The sequence below is a fragment of the Hyaena hyaena genome, unplaced genomic scaffold (assembly GCF_003009895.1).
Source record: "Hyaena hyaena isolate Hyena2069 unplaced genomic scaffold, ASM300989v1 scaffold_362, whole genome shotgun sequence".
Taxonomy (NCBI): Eukaryota; Metazoa; Chordata; class Mammalia; order Carnivora; family Hyaenidae; genus Hyaena; species Hyaena hyaena.
This window is the reverse complement of record NW_024080998.1, coordinates 887838-906509: the sequence shown is the minus strand read 5'-3', so window position 1 is coordinate 906509 and position 18672 is coordinate 887838. Positions and strand designations below refer to the sequence as shown.

The window sequence follows — 18672 nt, the reverse complement described above, 5'->3', positions numbered from 1 at the left end:
ATCTACTGACAGATATGGAAGTGTTTCTTAGGTATACTCCTAAAACTGCGATTTCGGAAACACCTGTTACACACACCTTCCTGGTGTTTCATAACCTCATTCTCATGTGGAGGAGCAGGGGGTGCATTTTTTAAATTCTGGTTTTCAATTTCAAATTATTTCTAAAAGTTATATTTTCCCTCTCCAATCATAAAAGTCTACAAACAGAGTTGTTTGGCTACCTCTGTGATGAGTATATGCTTTATTTCTTTAAGTATTCCCATAGCTGGTCTGTATTATGAACCAGAAAACCACAACTTTTCCTTTAGCCTGTTTCTTGTCCTGGTTGGCACTCAGTCATGGTGGCTTGCCTTCTCTTCTCTGTTGGTCTTTAATTGTTAGCTCATTGCTCAGTTTTAAATTTGGAACTGTTGATGTTTTCCTCCAAACAAACTGGTTTCTGCTGCCACAGCTAACCCACACCATGAATTTAGGAGTCCTTAAGACGTGCTTGAGGGTCTTGGCTTAGTAGAGAGTTCTGCAAGTTCTTTTAGGTCAGATAATTCCATTCTTCACAACCGCCACTGATCTCTGATCATGGGATCCTCTGGTCTCTGGCCCATGGGTCACCCCTTTAATCTGTATCTTCAGGTTTATTTTGTAATGCCTCCCTATTTCCTTCACTACTGAAGACCATATGGGGTAATCCACAAGGCTGAAACCCAGTAAAAGACACAGGCAGGTTGAAAGAAGTTTAATGGTGATTTGAGTATGTCCCAGAGAGCTGGCTTGTGTCTTCAACTCTAAACAGGAATGGTTGGCTAGCCATGAGGCAGTGATGGGCTTTGCTCATTTTCTGTATAGTTTGGTGCCAGAAGTTTTTTCCTTTAACTTTTCATTTTCAGATTTGTTTTCTTCTTCTGAGAAGTTTCAAGGATAAGACACACAATGAATTCCCGTATACTCTTCAACTCTTTAACACTGTGCCACACAACAATAGATTAATCTCCAGACCTGATACAGATTCTACTCAAAATGGTATTTACAGACTTAAAAGAATTAAATTCTACTAATTAGCTATTTTTATATCCATTAGCAGGAGTTGCTTGAAATCATGTATTAATACCTCATTGTATTTTAGAAGATGCCAATTACCTGTGCTATTTTTATACACAAGTTTCCTGTCCAATGAATTCTTAAGGTTTCATACTCATCCTAGCTAACTTTCTGTTTGTTATTTCTGGTGACTCTTGATCATGCGTGGGGGAGGGGGATTCAACTCAACAAATCAATGACCTGTGTTAGGGGTCAAAAGGACCACAAGTAGAGCTCTAAACAATATATTCCCCCACCTGAATTTGGAGTTTCTTTTTTGAGAGAATGCGTGCACATGTCCATGGGGGATGGAGTGCAGAGCACAAGACAGAGCAAGAATCCCAAACAAGCTCTGCATTGACAGTGCAATGTGGGGCTCCATCCCACAAACTGTGAGATCATGACCTGAGATAAAATCAAGAGTCAGACACTTAGCCAACTGAGCCACCCAAGGGGCCCCTAGAGTTTCTTTTGAACAGTAGTTACCAAAAACATTGGAGGGAAACTAGCCTGTTTTTGCCTTAAAAAAAAAAAAAAAAAACCACTTCATACTAAATGTGGACATCAAGCAACTTCCCTCTGGGAATTTGTTCTCCTTCTACATTCTTTCCACTTAACACATTAGATAGGCTGAGTGTTTCATGCTACAGTTCTGGAATTGATGACACGGACTAATCTACACTGAATCCAAAATCTATCTTAATAAACTCATCAATCTTAAATATTATAGCTCTAAATTACACCTACGCATTTTCCCTTTTAGGTTATTCTTAAATGACTTTATTGAAATATAAGACAGATACAACAAAATAAACCTGTATTTGGCATAGAGTTTGCTGTTTTCACAAATCTATACATCTATACAACCACCATGAAAATCAAGATATACAAATTTCCATCAGCTCAAAAAGTTCCCTGGCAATCAATCTGTGACTATTTTCTGTCATTACGATTTAGTTTTATCTACTCTAGAATTCCAACTAACTGAAATCAGGCTTTTTAGCTCAAAAGCATGTTTTTCAGATTCACCCACACTGTTGCATGTATCAGTATTCCATTTCTTTTTATTGCTCACTATCCATTTGTTAGCTGGATGTACTCTAGCTTATCACTCACTTGTTGATGGACATTTGGGTTTTTTCCAGCTTTAAGCTATTAAGAATAAAACAGCTATGAACATTTGTAGATAAGTTTTTGTGGGACATATATTTTCATTTCTCATAGATAAATACCTAGAGGTAGCACTAAAGATTAACTCTGAGAAAATGTCAAACTTTGTTCCACATTGGTTGTTCCATTTTACATTTTATCTACAATGGATAAGAGTTCCAACTACCCTACACAGTATTAAGTCTTTTAAGTGGTGTATAGTGGTGTCTTGTGGTTTTAAAATGCATTTTCCCAATGACTACTGGTATTAAGCATCATTCATAATCTTGTTGGCCATTCATCTATCTTTGGTGGAAGATCTGGTTCAAATCTTCTCCATCTTTCATTGGTTTATCCTGTTATTATTGAGTTTATTTATTCTGAAAAAGACTTTATGAGATGTATGTACTGTGAATATTTGCTTAGCCTGAATCATGTCTTTTCATTTTCTTAATGACATGCTTCAAAGAGCAGATTTTATTTTTTTTTAATTTTTTTTAAGCTTATTTATTTTTGAGAGATAGAAAGACAGAGCATGAACAGGGGAGGGTCAGAAAGAGAGGGAGACACAGAATCTGAAAGAGGCTCCAGGCTCCGAGCTGTCAGCACAGAGCCTGATGTGGGGCTCGAACCCATGAACCATGAGATCTGACCTGAGCCGAAGTCAGATGTTTAACCAACTGAGCCACCCAGGTGCCTCTCAAAGAGCAGATTTTAATTTTAATGAAGTTCAGTATAACTTTGTATCCAATTTTTCTATTATGGCTCATGCACTTAGCATCCTAGCTGAAAATTACTCATTATCCCAATGTTACAACAATTTTACTTTAAGGAACTGAAGGAGATTGAGGTCAATGACTTTTATACATTAATTTTCCTTTGTGATTTCTTAATTGATCCATAGACTAAGTGTGTTGTTTAATTATTTGGTTTCCAAATACTTGGGAATTTTTCTAGATATCAAATAATTATTTAGAGAATATATTCCATGTGATGTGCATTTTTTTATTGAGATCTTTTTGCCGGCCCAATATATGGTCTTGCTGAACATACCATGTGCACTTGAAAAAAATAGGTATTCTGAATGCACTGTTCTATAAATATCAATTAGGTCAAGTTGGCTGATAGTATTATCCAAATTAACTATGTGTTTATTCAGTGTTTTTGTCAAGCTGTTCTATCAATTGCTGAGAGGAATGTTAAAATTTATAAGTATGATTGTGATACTGTCTATTTCTCACGTTAATTTTGTCAATTTTTGTTTCATATGTTGGGTAGCTACTACCTAATAACATATATAGATTTAGGATTATTATGTCTTCCCAGTAATTCGCCCTTTATTATCATTGTGAAATAGCCCACTCTGCCTCTTGAAGTATTTTTTGTAGTGAAGGCCATTTTATTTGATACTAATTTATTTTATATTAATTAGCAATTTGATATTAAATTATATCTTTTATGTTTAATGTTTGCACAGGATGATATTTTCTATCCACTTTTTCCAGCCTGAGCCTTTATAATTAAAATACAACTCTTAGAAAGAACATATAATTGTGTCTTGGTGGTGGTGGCGGTGGTTGGTTTTGTTGTTGTTCATTCTGACAACCTTGGACTTTTATTTGGAGTGTTTATCCAATTGTCATTTAATATAATTATAGATAAGGTCGAATGTATCTGTTATCCTACTGTATTGCCATTCCTGCTTTCTTTTTGGGTTATTCAAAAATACTTCAGACTGCCATTTTAACTATCATTGGATTTTCAACTATATGCTTTTGCATTTTTTTATAATTCAAAAAATTTTTTTAAGTAGGCTCCACACCCAACATGGGGCTTGAATTCATGACCCTGAGATCAAGAGCTGCATGTCTGGGGTGCCTGGTAGCTCAGTCGGTTAAGCATCTGACTTCGGCTCAGGTCACGATCTCGCGGTTTGTGAGATCAAGCCCTGCATTGGGCTCTGTGCTGACAGTTCAGAGTGTGGAGCTACTTCAGATTCTGTGTCTCCCTCCCTCTCTCTCTCTCTCTGCCCCTCATACTCTGCCATTCTTTCTCAAAAATAAATAATAAAACATTACAAAAAAATTGAAAAAAAAAGTCACATGTTCTACTAACTGAGCCAGCCAAGCACCCCAGACACTTACACATTTTTAAGTGGTTGCTCTAGAATAGTAGAATTTTAATTTGCCCAGGGGGTATTTAGAATCAATAGTGTAATCCTTCACATAAAATGTAGAAAACTTGTAATCACGTAGATCTGTTTATCCACCTTTGTATGCTTTCTACATAGTCTAGAAAATACCAACAGAGAATCTCATAATTTGTTTTAAATAAAAATATACATATTAAAGATATTATAAGGAAAATGATGCTCTTTTATATTTATCCAGATATTTTATCATTTCAGATGTTCTTTATTACTCACTAAACATTTAAGCTTCTGTACGAATTTATTTCACTTCATCCTGAAGAATTTCCTTTAGCATTTTTTAATTTTTTTAATTTTTTATTTTTTATATTTTTTTATTTTTTATTTCTAGGAGAGAGAGAGAGAGACAGCATGAGCAGGGGAAGGTCAGAGAGAGAGGGATACACAGACTCTGAAATAGGCTCCAGGCTCTGAGCTGGCAGTCAGCACAGAGCCCGACGCGGGGCTCGAACCCACGAACCGCGAGATCATGACTAAGCAAAAGCTGGACACTCAACCGACTAAGCCACCCAGGCGCCCCTAGCATTTTTTTTATAGTACAGGTCTGCTGACAACAAATTCTTAGGTTTCTTTTATCTAAAAGGGTCGTCAGGGGCACCCAGGTGGCTCAGTTGGTTAAGTGTCCAACTTCAGCTCAGGTCATGATCTCATGGCTTGTGAGTTCGAGCACCGCGTCGGGCTCTGTGCTGACAGCTTAGAGCCTGGAGCCTGCTTCGGATTCTGTGTCTCCATTGCTCTCTGCCTTTCTCCAGCTCATGCTCTGACTCTCTCTCTCGAAAATAAATAAACATTAAAAAATTGTTTTAAATAAAAAGGTCTTCCTTCATTGGGCTATAATTCTTCAAAGATATTTTTACTAAATAAATATAGAATTCTGGGTTGATACATTTTCCACTAGAGCACTTTAAAATGTTGTTCCACAGTCTTCTGTCCTCTATACTTCCTGAAAAGAAGGTGGAGATCTTTGCAATCTTTGTTTTCCCTTATTTAATGTGTCATTTTTCTCTATTTCTTACGAAGACATTCTCTTTACCTTTTATCTTACCATATTGACTATGATGTACAAAGGCTTGATTTACTCTGTTTTACCCTGCTTAGGTCTCACTGAGCTTCTTGAATCCATAAATATGTGATGTTCATACATTTAGGAAAAGTTTTAGCCAGTTATTTTTTTCTAATTTTTTTCTGCTCTATTTTCTCTCTCCTTCTGGCTCCAATTACACGTATGCTGAACCTTCCAATACTGTCCCACATGTCCAAGAAGCCTTGTTCATTATTTTTCTCTTTTTTGTCTCTGGGTTCTTCACACAGGATAGCTTGTATTGACTTATCTTCAAGTTCTCTAAACCTTTCTTTTATCATCTCCATTCAATTGTAAATCTCATTCATGTAATTTTTATTTTACATATTGTATGTTTGATTTTAAGATTACCCTGCAGTTCTTTATACTTTGTTTTTCTCTACAAATTCTGACTATTGCATTTGTGACTATTACATTTTTCCTTTATGTCACTTAGTATAATTAAAGAATCTTCCTCTCTTTCTTTCGAGAAAGACAAAGAGAGAGAGCATGTGCACACAAGTTGGGGAGAGGGCAAAGGGAGAGACTGAGAGAGACAGAGAGAGAGAGAATTCTAAGCAGGCTCCCTGCTCAGCATGGAGCCCAACATGAGGCTCAATCCCACAACACTGGGATCATGACCTGAGCCAAAATCAAGAGTCAGATTCTCAACCAAATGAGCCACCCAGGTGCCCCAAAGGATCTTTCTTTCTTTAATTCTTGTCTGCCAATTCCCACATCTAGATCATGTTGTAGTAGTCTCGACTATCTTTTCTCTTATGATTGCTTACATTTTCTTCATTCTTCATTTGCTGCACAATTTTGGATGATATTCTACATATGGTGAATGTTACACTGTTGAGTGTGATTTTTGTTGTATTGTTCCAAAGTGCTGGCTTTGTATGTTTTAACACATAACACATAAAACTTTTGTGTTTAGCACATAACTTTTGACTAAGCTTGTATACATTGTCTCTTGGGTAGCTGCTCAGAATCTCCTCTGAGTTCCTTTGCCCTTAGCTAAGCTGCTTAGAGTATGCCCTACACACCTGTAGCTCAAGAGTAAGCCTCACTTAGACAACATTTATAAAAAGAATGTAAGAAACCCCATCTGTGACTCTCTCCTTTATGAAAACTCTCTCCTTTATCTGTTCCCCCTCACCATCCAGCGGCCATGATAGCCCCAATCTCTGTCCTTACAAAGACTGTTGAGTTGCTATCGGAGTTTTACTTGCCTTAAGACACAGATTTAGCCATAAGATAAAAACAAGAAAACCACCCAAAGGCATTCCCTTCTTCCAAGCAAAAAATCATCTCCAGAATCTTTCTGCCTTCCATCATTCCCAAGTTCACCAGATAGCTTTTTTATGTCTTGCATTTTGTCCAGTTTGTCTTTTTAAATTTTTTTTAACATTTATTCATTTTTGAGAGACAGAGAAAGACATAGTGAGAGCAGGGGAGGGGCAGAAAGGGAGAGAGACACAGAATTTGAAGCAGGCTCCAGGCTCTGAGATGTCAGCAACAGAGCCCAATGCAGGGCTTGAACCTACAAATCTTGAGATCATGACCTGAGCCAAAGTCAGACACCTAAATGATTGAGCCATCCACATGCCCCTAGTATGTCTTTTTTATCTGCAGAAGGATGGCTCCAAAGAGACTACTTGGCCATCATAGAAGCAGTAGTCCTCCAAATAAATTTTAGAATCAGCTTGTTGATTTCTTGAAAGAAAAATAGCCTACTGAGAATTGATTTCTTTTAGATTTAATTTATAGCTCAATTTTGGCAGACCTATCAACTCAACAATGTTGAGTTTTCCAATCTATGAAAATTGTAATCTTTCCATTTGCTTAGATCTTCTTTCTCTCACCATTATGTCACTTTTAGTATACAAGTCATATTTAATTTATCACTAAACAGTTTATTTGATATTTTATGCTATTATAACTGGTTTTAAAATGTCTTTTGCAACTATTCACTGCTAGAAATATATAAGCACAACTGACCTTTTTTATATTGACCTTGTATTCTGAGACCTTGCCTATTACTTCCAGTACCTTTTGTATTAACATTTTACAGTTTCCTATGTATGCAACTGTGTCATCTATGTATAACAATAGCTTTGTATCTTCCTTTCCAATCCGTATACCTTTTGCATCTTCTTCATGTCTTATTCTACTAGTCGGGATTTCCAGTTCAATGGAGATCTTAAGGACAAAAGATTGTTTTTCATCAATAATGATTTTAATTAGAGCAGCACCTGGGTGGCTCAGTCAATTGAGCATCCAATTCTTGATTTTGGCTCAGGTCATGATCCCAGGGTTATAGGATAAAGCCCTGCATTGGGCTCCACACTGAGCATGGAGCCTGCTTGAGATTCTCTCTCTCTCTCTCTCTCTCTCTCTCTCTCTCCTCTCCCTCTCTCTTCCTCTGCCTCTCTCTTCCACTCACACGCTCTCCCTCTCTCTAAAATAGAAAATAATAATAACAGTAATAATGATTTTAATTAAAGATTCTTCATTGATGCCCTTTACCAGGTTGAAATTCCCTTCTATTTCTAGTTTACTAAAATTTTTGTAATATATACACATACACTTTATCATACAAAATACGTATTCTGTAATATAAAATAAAGTGTGTTGAATTTTTTTGAAACGCTTTTCTACTATCAAGATAACCATTTGGCTTTTCTCTTTTACTATACTAGTAAGATGAACTACATCAATTGCTTCATATTAAACCAATTTTGCATTCTTGAGATAAATACTATTTGGTCATGTCTTATCCTTTTTTGTACTGCTCTTTCATATATTTTGTCCAGTTTTGTAGTTGCTTACAGTAAAAGTTCAAGGTCAGTACCAGTTATTCCAACGTGGCTAGAAGTAAACCTACAAATAAGGATTAACCTTAAGCCATGGCTAGCAGTGAAGAAAGAAGTCTAGCAGTTACCAAAGCAGATGGTGGTAAGAAAAGTGTTTTGATCTCCTGCTGAAAACTAATCATTCCTTCTGTCTGTTTCTGGAAACAGGAATATGTACAAGTAAATCAGTTCAACTCCAGTCAAAAAGATATTTACAAATCCTCTGTTTAATAAGTTAACCTACAAACTGATACAAAAAATAAAGTATCTCTTTACTCTTAATTCTTTAACAGCTACCAATTTATAACCCAGACAGCAATACAATATTCATTATCAATAAAAGCCTATTAAATTAAGATGTACAAGTAACATTTTGAGAGACAAGTATCCAAACCAGAAAAAAAAAAAAATCCTGAGCTATAACTCCTAAATATAGAATGTACGATCTTGTAATGCTAACACAAACTGTCAGAAGTATCATGGCTATCTCACAAAGTTGTGTTGCCTATCTTAAAAAACTGAGAAATGCATATGCCCTAAAAGAAAAATAGGCAATCCCTTTAATCTGTAAAAGTGTTTGCAAACTATTCTCTGCTCACAGATAAGTTATTTATTAGTTTTAAAATAGCAGAAAGAGAAAATATATACGATATAATAATGTAACTTTCAAAGGTCTTTTTCCTTTTTTCATTAATGGAGACCTTGGGGCTTCAGGCAGACAGTCTGAAGGCAAGCTGCCAGTATCAATTCACACTTAAGCAAAACTTCTGCCAATGAAAACTGAAACACCTGTATGAATTAACTAGATTGTTCCCATTTCCAACAATGAAAGGAAATTAAAAGCATTACTGAATGTCACTGACTTGGCCCATCTGAAAGGAAATAACGTAGATAACAGCTAATTTTAAATTATCAAGCCGATACAACATAAATGGCTCTCTAAAACAATATGGGTTATTTTTACTATGAGTCATTCAGTCTTCCTGAAATGTGCGGATCGAATATCTCAGGAACAGCACCACGTTAGGACAACCTTAAAAAAATAAAATATTTCTTTTAGGATAAGCCTCTGACATTGCTGAATTAAAACATTCTCCCAACATTATCTCACATGTATTTCTACATGCTGCACCAACAGGAAATCACTAATAAAAATGTCTCCAAAAAGAGAGATTTCACCATTTTAGTAAACTTGCAAACGTTTCATTAAAACGGAACAAAATTCAGGAATAAGGAGCCATTCATTTGTTTATTCAATAAATATTTTTTTAAAAATATTTTAATGTTTAGTGGGTTTTTTTTTTTTTTTGAGAGAGAGAGAGAGTGAGAGAGAGAGCCAGCACATGAGCGGGGGAGGGGAAGAAAGAGGGAGACAAAATCTGAAGCAGGCTCCAGGCTCTGAGCTGTCAGCACAGAGTCTGACACGGGGCTTGAACCCACACACTGCGAGATCATGACCTGAGCCAAAGTCAGACATTTAACCAACTGAACCACCCAGATGCCCCTATTCAATACATATTTAACAAATCTCCAGTAACTAAGGTCCCCATCCCTTCAGTTACTTACAATCCACTGGCAGGAGTATTAAGATTTGTACTATTCTTGCTCTTCTGTTAACAAAAAGACACTTCTTAGTCTCAACAGTTTACATCCCCAGTTCCAGGCCACCATGCTGCTGCCAGAGAAGAGAAATGGACGCCCAGCCCAGCAAGAAAGACTATGCTGTTTCTTCCCTCTTCCTTCTATTCCACACCTACAGCTAATTTCAAACAGGTCTTACTTATCCACTTAGGAATTCTTATTCCTCAAAAGCCGAGTGCTCTCCTACAAATCAGTGATCAGATGACCCAGCTCATCCCTGAATGCTATGAGTGCACCGGCTGTACCTACTCTAAGGTACTGTCAGGACATTCTCCAGTTTGAGCCTCGAAACAAGTTTTCAGTGCTGAGGAAGAGGCACATCCCCCGCTTCCCTCATTACACAGACGAGGCTGAAACAAGTGGTTATCTTTCCCATCAAGTCCCATCGTGTAGAACTACCTAAGTCATCAAGTTATGGGGCAGAAATAAATCCTATCCAGGGTTCGAGCATATTTCATTCATTCTCTTCTTCTGCGTCCATTTACTGAGCAACAATTATGAGTGAAGCTTTGAAGCACTGCACTGGGCCTTGCAGAAGACCCCAAGAAGAACAAAGCCCAGTCACTGAAATGGAGAGTTTATAGTCCTATGGGACAGATGAGACATATACATGAATAATTATAAGCCCAAATATGATCCATGTTAAAATAAAGGCACAGAGGGGTGGCTGGGTGGCTCAGTTAAGTATTCGACTCTTGGTTTCAGCTCAGGTCATGATCTCACAGTCTGTAGGTTCAAACCCCACCCCTCTGTGCTGACAGCGCAGAACCTGCTTGGGATTGTTCTCTCTACTTCTCTCTCTGTCCCTCTCCCATTCTCTCTCAAACTAAATAAATAAACTTAAAAAATAGAAAAAGAAAAAAAGCACAAACAGAAGTTCAAGAGTTCAGAAGTGATGTAGCATCTCAAATTGTTCCCTGTTCCTTAAATATTCTTTTGGAGTAATATAGAATAATGTAGATTATACAAGATATATCATTATACCAGATATAAATTTCAATGAAACTCCTCACTGAAACCAGGGACCACTTCCAATTCATCTTATTATCTGCTTCAGTATCTTGTATAAACAAGGAATATCAGGAAGGATTGATAAATACAAGGATGAGTTGACAAGGGCTCATCTGGATTTTTCTAGTGTATTCTGTATGCTTCCTTTGGGATAAACAAAAGAAGGGGGTGGTGCAGACCACAAAGTATCCTTAGGGCTCCTAAAGGCCCTCCTTACATGTAAGTTCCTCACCCTACTTCTTCAGAAATAAAGATTTACTTGGAATTTAAAAACTCATCCTCCGAAGAGATCAGTCCTCGGGTCAGCTCTGACTTGGGTAAGAATCAGAGGAGGAAAGAGAGCAAAAACATTATGTATTATAAAGCCCCTGGAGGAAAAGTATGAAATTCGAATTTATGACCCTCATTGCAAGTTAGGAGAGATGAGTTACCTACCCCAGAGGTTACCAGAGTTAATGACTTCAGAAGTACTTCACAGTAAAGAGGAACAAGAATGAGAGAGGGCAAAGGGGTGGGAAGAATCAGAAAAGAAACAGGAACAGAAAAGGGAAAGTTTTTTACACGGGAAGAAATATATCCCCACCTAACAGAAATGCTAAAAAAAAAAATAATAATAATAACTTCTTGAATAAAAATAGTTTAGTGAGGTTTTTTTTAGGATAACTATGGGTAACACATATACCTTAATAAACTGCTAAGACCGGTCCCAAAAAGATGTTATTAATGACCTCCCCCCATAAAAGGCCAACAGGAACACTTCCTAGCACATGTTACATCCTGTTTACCCCAGTCATCAGAAGAAACCCAAGCGACCCAGTCATCATTTATCATCTAGACACTTGTCCCCATCCAGCCCTGTGCTACCTGAAGTAGTTGACACTGCCCACCATTCCAGACCCTCCACATCCTTCCCTGGGACTCGCTGCACGCAGACCATGTTCCGCCTCACCTCCCCACGGAGATCCTCCCCACCACCTTGTCTGGAAGGGCCGTCCCCGTGCCATTCATATTCCCTTTCCCTGCTCTGGAGGTCTCCAGAGTACATCTGCTAAGCATGCTATTTCTCTCTTTGTATATTGAGTACTTCCCCCACAAGAATGTAAATGGCCATAAGCTCCAAGAGGGAGAAGACTGTGTTGACACCGCATCCCCGGGGACCAGCACGATGCTTGCCACGGATTCAGTGTTCAGTAGAGATTAACTAAATAAATAGGAAACACAGAATCATTTTTAAATGAATCTTTTAAAAAATGTTTAACACTTGTGAAATTCTTCATAGCATGTGTGATGAATAGACAGGGACATTTCCACAGAGTTACGTACACACAGAGAGGCTATCATCGTAAGCACCAAAGACTTCTCAGAATGCTCAGGTGAGAAAAGAAAGCAGGCGCACAGAGGCCTCCAAGGGCCGACATCCAACCAGTTCCAAGACCGCATGCTGGAAACAGTAATGTGCAAAAAGTGTACAACAATACAAAGTAAGCTGGCTTTCTAACACATAAAAGTACTTCATTTTTGCCTTATCTGAAAAATAACAAAGAAAAAAAAACAGCAGAATTCTCACTTGATTCTAACTAGGATAATAAGAATGCCTTTGAAAAAATTATCTTAAGTAACTTGTGCTCATCAAAGACATGCATTATCTTTTTATCCATAACGCTAAGAAGATACTGACGGATCCTTTGGTCTGAGACTTTTCTGTTCTTGAAAAGCCTTCTTTGATCTCAAATCCTCAAACATCTCTATTACTCGATCTTTTTTTCTCACTTCGACTTTTCTCTGACTGCGGTCTTATCTATCTATTTATTTTCTTATACCCCATTCCCTCCTTAATTCCCCGTACTGAGGAGACTGTATACATGATATTCCATGGCACCCGTGCAGAAGATAAGCACTGCACTAATTATCGGTGCCCAAAGCCCCTCACTGCTCTGCGGTGTGGAATGCTGACCAGCACCTCGCACCCTGGACACTGCCTCCGCCCTCCACACCCCCATCCTCTGTGGCACACACCCTCCTGGCTCTGGTCCTCACTGTGTGACATCTTCTTGCTCATCCCATCCACGTGGGCATCACCTTCAGTTTTAGACAAAAGAGCTGCATCTTGTTCTGTCACTTCACTCATTCATTCAACATTTACTGAGCACCGATTAGGCCCGGGGATCAACCAATGAACAAGACATATTTGGTCACTGTCCTCAAATCCAAGCAAGGACAAAGGAAAATGCTTATGTTTAAGTCAATAGTAAGATATATGAGGTCTGGAAACTAAAGTGATGAGGGGTTTTTTTCCCCCTTAACCTCCTTGAGTGGCAGGGTTTCAGCATGAGCGACCTGAGGCAAGAATGTATCAGAAGTGACATAACGCACAAGGAAAATAATGAAATAGAAAGGACGACGTTACTCACTGACGTGAACGCCAGCAGCTCCTCTTCAGTCAACTTATGCACTGGGTTATTCTTCTGGAAATTTGTGCTTTAAATTTAAAAACAAAAAAGCAAATTAATTCTAAAATGCATGTTATAACTAACAACATAGAATTTTTGTAAAGGCCACGTAAAGTTTATATATTTCAAAGCACATATTTGAATATTATTGTATTATATACAAATACAGATATGAGTGTGCCAAAGATAAGTATGACAATAAATAATGCAGTAAGCAAGTACGTAATAAAATGCTAACAAATAAAATGTGGTTGGTGCACTAAATGTCAACATAATTTATTTTATTACAGGAAAGCAATCTAATCTGTGCCAGGTCACAAAGAAAATGAAAAGAATTAACATGGCTCCAGCTCCTATTTATCAAACTGAGGCCAAAAAAAATTAAACTACTACTGTAACCATTAGACAGGCAAAAATTAGGGAGCCAGAACAATAGGAATTCTTAGATCCTGCTGATCCAAGTTTAATTCGATAGGATGATTTTGTTCAACAATTTAGCACTATCTTGTAAAGTGAACACTCATATATCCTTAACTCGATAATTCCACCTGAGGTACAGAGCCCAGAGAAATTCCTGAATAGGTGTACCAGGAATCGAACACACAAACATCCATAGTAATAATGTGTGTGATAGGAAAAAATATTGAAACAATTCAAATGTCCAAAAGCAGACTAATAAATGGAGAAATATTCACCCAAAGGGATGCTATAAGGCAGAATAAATTGTAGCTACATAAAACATGAATGAATCATAAAAACAGAATCCTGAGAGAAAAAAACAACCAGAGAAGACTACATATACCACAAACAACATGAAAGAATTGACTTAGAAGTCTAAAAACATGTGAGTAAATATATTTTTTGAAAAGGCAAGAGGGGCTCCTGGGTGGCTCAGTCAGTTAAGCGTCTGACTTCAGCTCAGGTCATGCTCTCACAGTTTGAGCCCCGCCTCAGGCTCTGTACTGACAGCTCTGAACCCTAAGTCTGCTTCGGATTCTGGGTCTCCCTCTCTCTCTGCCCCTCCACCACTCGCGCTCTGTGTAAGTCTCTCAAAAATGAATAAACGATAAAAAAAATTTTTTTAGGGGCGCCTGGGTGGCTTAGTCGGTTAAGCGTCCGACTTTCGCTTAGGTCATGATCTCGCGGTTCGTGGGTTCGAGCCCCGCGTCAGGCTCTGTGCTGACTGCCAGCTCAGAGCCTGGAGCCTGTTTCAGTCTGTGACTCCCTCTCTCTCTGACCCTCCCCTGCTCACGCTGTCTCTCTCTCTGTCTCTCCTAGAAATAAACAAAATTTAAAAAAAAAAAAAATTTTTTTAAAGACAAGAAAATGACAAATACAAAATTAAGAATAGAGGTTATCTTTTTTTTTTTTAAATTCAAGTATAATTAACATACAGTGTTACAGACGCTTCAAGCATACAATATAATGATTCAACAATTCTATGTATTTCTCAACGTCCACAAAGATAAGTCTGCTCTTGAAGCACCTGGGTAGCTCAGTCCCTTAAGTGTCCAACTTGATTTTGGCTCAGGTCATGATCACACAGTTTTGAGAGCGAGCCTCACATCAGGCTCCACGCTGGGCATGGAGCCTGCTTGAGATTCTCTCCCTCTTTCTCTGCCCTTCCCTGTACATGTGGACTCTCTCTCACAAAAAAATAAAATCTATAAAAAAGATCAGTCTACTCTCAATGTCCTTTATCCATCTCACCCATCCCCCATGCCACCTCCCCTCTGGCAAGCACCAGTTTGCTCTCGGTATTTGAGAGTCTGGTTTTTCATTTGTCTCTTTTTCTCTAGCCCCACTGCTTCACCAATCAACCATCTATAAGACTTCACCTTCTCTGTATTTCCTTTCTAAACCAACCTAGCCTACTACAATGTCCAAGTCACACCTCTCCACAGGGGTAATGACCATGGGGATCAGATAGAGATCAGGCAGTATAACAAAATCACTGTTTACAACACCCAAAGGAATTCAGTTCGTGTAGATGTTCCTACTTATTGATAAACTGCATCAGGTGTTCCAAGATTCAGAAAATAATCAAGTAGTTGCTACCAAACAGGGAAGATTCAAATTGCCTATGAAATCCACTCAGCACTTTTAACTGTTCCATATATTAACATTCCACCAATACTGTATTTGAAGGGGAAAAAAAACAGTATTTTAAAACAAGCATTTTCTTTGTCAGTCCTCTGTCAACTGTGAAGTCTAACTCACTGTATCTAAAACTCAATGGACAGAATGCCTGGGATTATGTACATTTTGTTTGATTCAGTTTTCTGATAAGTTGACAATTATAAATTTGTCTAAATGATGTTTTAAGAAACTGCATCAAGGAGAGCTCAAACTTTGGGGTCAGTAAAACCTTGATTCAAGCCCTCACTGCTGCTTTGTAATTCTAAGCAAGTCATTCAGCCATTTAAACTCCACTTTCCTATCTGAAAAATGGAGAAAAGTAACAACCTCTACGGGTTGCTAGAACATTAAGAGGGGTTAATGTGGAAAGTACATGGTGCAATTCCTAACACATGAAACTGCTCACCAATAGTTGCTATTTATAGTATTTATATACTAAGAATCATCATGAATCGGACTTCATAGGAAGCATACATTCTGTCACTGGAATCAATGTGACAGGACAAGGGCTCTGGGCTTAGAAACACGGCTGTGTCTGAACGGTCCCTTTTCCCCTAACTAACAGGAGGAATGGAGGACTGCATTCAACTTTTGTGTAAATCAAAGCCTACTGTTAGTGAAAAGGAAGTATAATGCTATAAGATGGTCACAAAAGGGTAAGTTCTACTGCATTAAAAGACTTTCTTTTTTTCTTTTTTAACAAATGCTTCCTTTCTTGGCGCGCCTGGGTGGCTTAGTTCAGCATCCAACTCTTGATTTCAACTCAGGTCATGATCCCACGGTCATGGGATCCAGCCCCCTGTCCATGCTCAGCGTGGAGCCTGCTTAAGATTCTCTCTCTCTCTCTTTCCCTCTGCCCCTCCCCTACTCACATGCACACACAGTGTACTCTCTCTTAAAAATAATTTTTAAAAATGCATATTTTCTTAAACTATTACTAATTTAACTGGTCTCAATATTGCAACTTTGTGAAATACTCCATTTTGAACATTTCTACTCTCCAGATGAGAAATGAGATATTTATATAGTCTAAAAGTACCTTCCCAAGGCGCCTGGGAGGCTCAGTCGGTTGGGCATCCGACTTCGGCTCAGGTCATATCACCGCTCGTGAGATCCAGCCCCACATTGGGCTCTGTGCTGACAGCTCTGAGCCTGGAGCCTGCTTCGGATTCTGAGTCTCACTCTCTAACCCTTCCTTGCTCACACTCTGTCTCCCTCTCTCAAAAATAAACAAACATTTAAAAAAAATTAAAACAACAAAAAAGTACCTTCCCACAAAATGTTAATTACAAGAGTAAAAGAGAAAAACTTTTTGATGGAGAAGGCTGGCAAACCACTTTAATCACATGAACAAAGTTAATATCATCAGTAGTAGGACAAATCAAAATAGTGCTCTCCTGCCAGGATGCAGTAGGAACCACAAAACTTCCCTTATCTGACATTCCTATTAACGATGCATAATGTAAATCTAATCATAATTTTTAAAAACTAAGTCAAATTCAAGAGGGAAAGTCTACAAAATAACTGGCTTATACATTTCAAAAATGTCAAGACCATGAAAGTCAAGCAAAAATGAAGAACTATTCCAGAATGACAGAAACTTGAGACATGACAAGTAAAGGTAACACATCCATGCCACATTGGATCCTGTGCCACAAAGGAGATTATTGGGACAACTGGAAAACTTGAGTGGGATCTGAGTATTAAATGACAGTAAAGTATGAATGTTAGTTTCCTGATTCTGATAGCTGTATTGTGACTGTGTACAAAAAATACCCTTGTTTGTTGGAAGTGCACATGCTAAAGTATTTAGGATTCAGTATCACAATGGAAAATAATTCTCAAAAGTTCTCTGCAATGTCTTGTCCTTGCAACTTTTTTCCAATTTTGAAATTATTTCAAAATAGAAAAAAATAAATAAATAAAAGGAAAAACTATTTCCACCATAATTAAAGTTCTATAGTATTAAGAAATAATTTGAGGGGTGCTCGGGTGGCTCAGTCTGTTGAGCGTCCAACTTCAGCTCAGGACATAATCTCACGGCTCATGAGTTTGAGCCCCGCATCGGGCTCTGTGCTAACAGCTCAGAGCCTGGAGCCTGCTTTGAATTCTGTGTCTCCCTCTCTCTCTCCCCCTCCCCTGCTCATAGTCTCTCTGCCCCTCTCTATCTCAAAATAAAAAAATGTTAAATTTTTTAAAAATAAAAAAAACGAAAAAAAGAGGGGCGCCTGAGTGGCTCAGTCAGTTAAGCGTTGGACTTCAGCTCAGGTCGTGATCTCACGGTTCATGGGTCAAGCACCACGTGGGGCTCTGAGTGGACAGCCAGCTCAGAGCCTGGAGCCTGTTTCAGATTCCGTATCTCCCTCTCTCTCTGACCCTCCCCTGCTCGCGCTCTCTCTCTCTCTTTCTCACTTTCTCTCTCTCTCTTTCTCTCTCTCTCAGAAATAAATAAAACATTTAAAAAAATTTTTTTAAACTTTTAAAAGAAGAAAGAATTCGGGGCGCTTGGGTGGCTCAGTCAGCTAAGCACCTGACTTCAGCTCAGGTTATGATCTCACAGTTCTCGTGGGTTTGAGCTCTGCATCAGGCTCTACACTGGAGAGGAGACTGCTTGGGATTCTCTGTCTTCTTCTCTCTATTCCTTCCCCTGGCAGGCTCTCTCTCCCTCAAAATGAATAAATAATCTTAAGAAAAAACAAGAAAGAGGGGTGCCTGGGTGGCTTAGTCGGTTAAGCGTCCGACTTTCGCTTAGGTCATGTTCTCGCGGTTCGTGGGTTCTTGCCCCTCGTCGGGCTCTGTGCTGATTGCCAGCTCTGAGCCTTGAGCCTGTTTCAGTCTGTGACTCCCTCTCTCTCTGACTCTCCCCTGCTCACGCTGTCTCTCTCTCTCTCCTAGAAATAAATAAAACATTAAAAAAAAAAGAAAAAAACAAGAAAGAAACAAAGAAAAGAAAGAAAGAAAGAAAGAAAAGAAAAGAAAAGAAAAGAAAAGAAAAGAAAAGAAAAGAAAAGAAAAGAAAAGAAAAAAGAAAAGAAAAGAATTCTATCCTTTGGAATGTAAATATCCTCAAAGGTCAAAATA

General features: G+C 38.3%; 1 protein-coding gene across 1 annotated transcript in view; it reads right to left on the bottom strand.

Annotated features, from left to right (window-relative positions):
- The window catches only part of TTC27 (tetratricopeptide repeat domain 27), a 191558-nt gene that overhangs the window by 133069 nt on the left and 39817 nt on the right, over nucleotides 1-18672 (bottom strand). The window contains exon 9 of the mRNA XM_039250329.1: nucleotides 13414-13480. Coding sequence (XP_039106260.1) covers nucleotides 13414-13480 — 67 coding nt within the window. The remainder of the gene's footprint in view (nucleotides 1-13413; nucleotides 13481-18672) is intronic.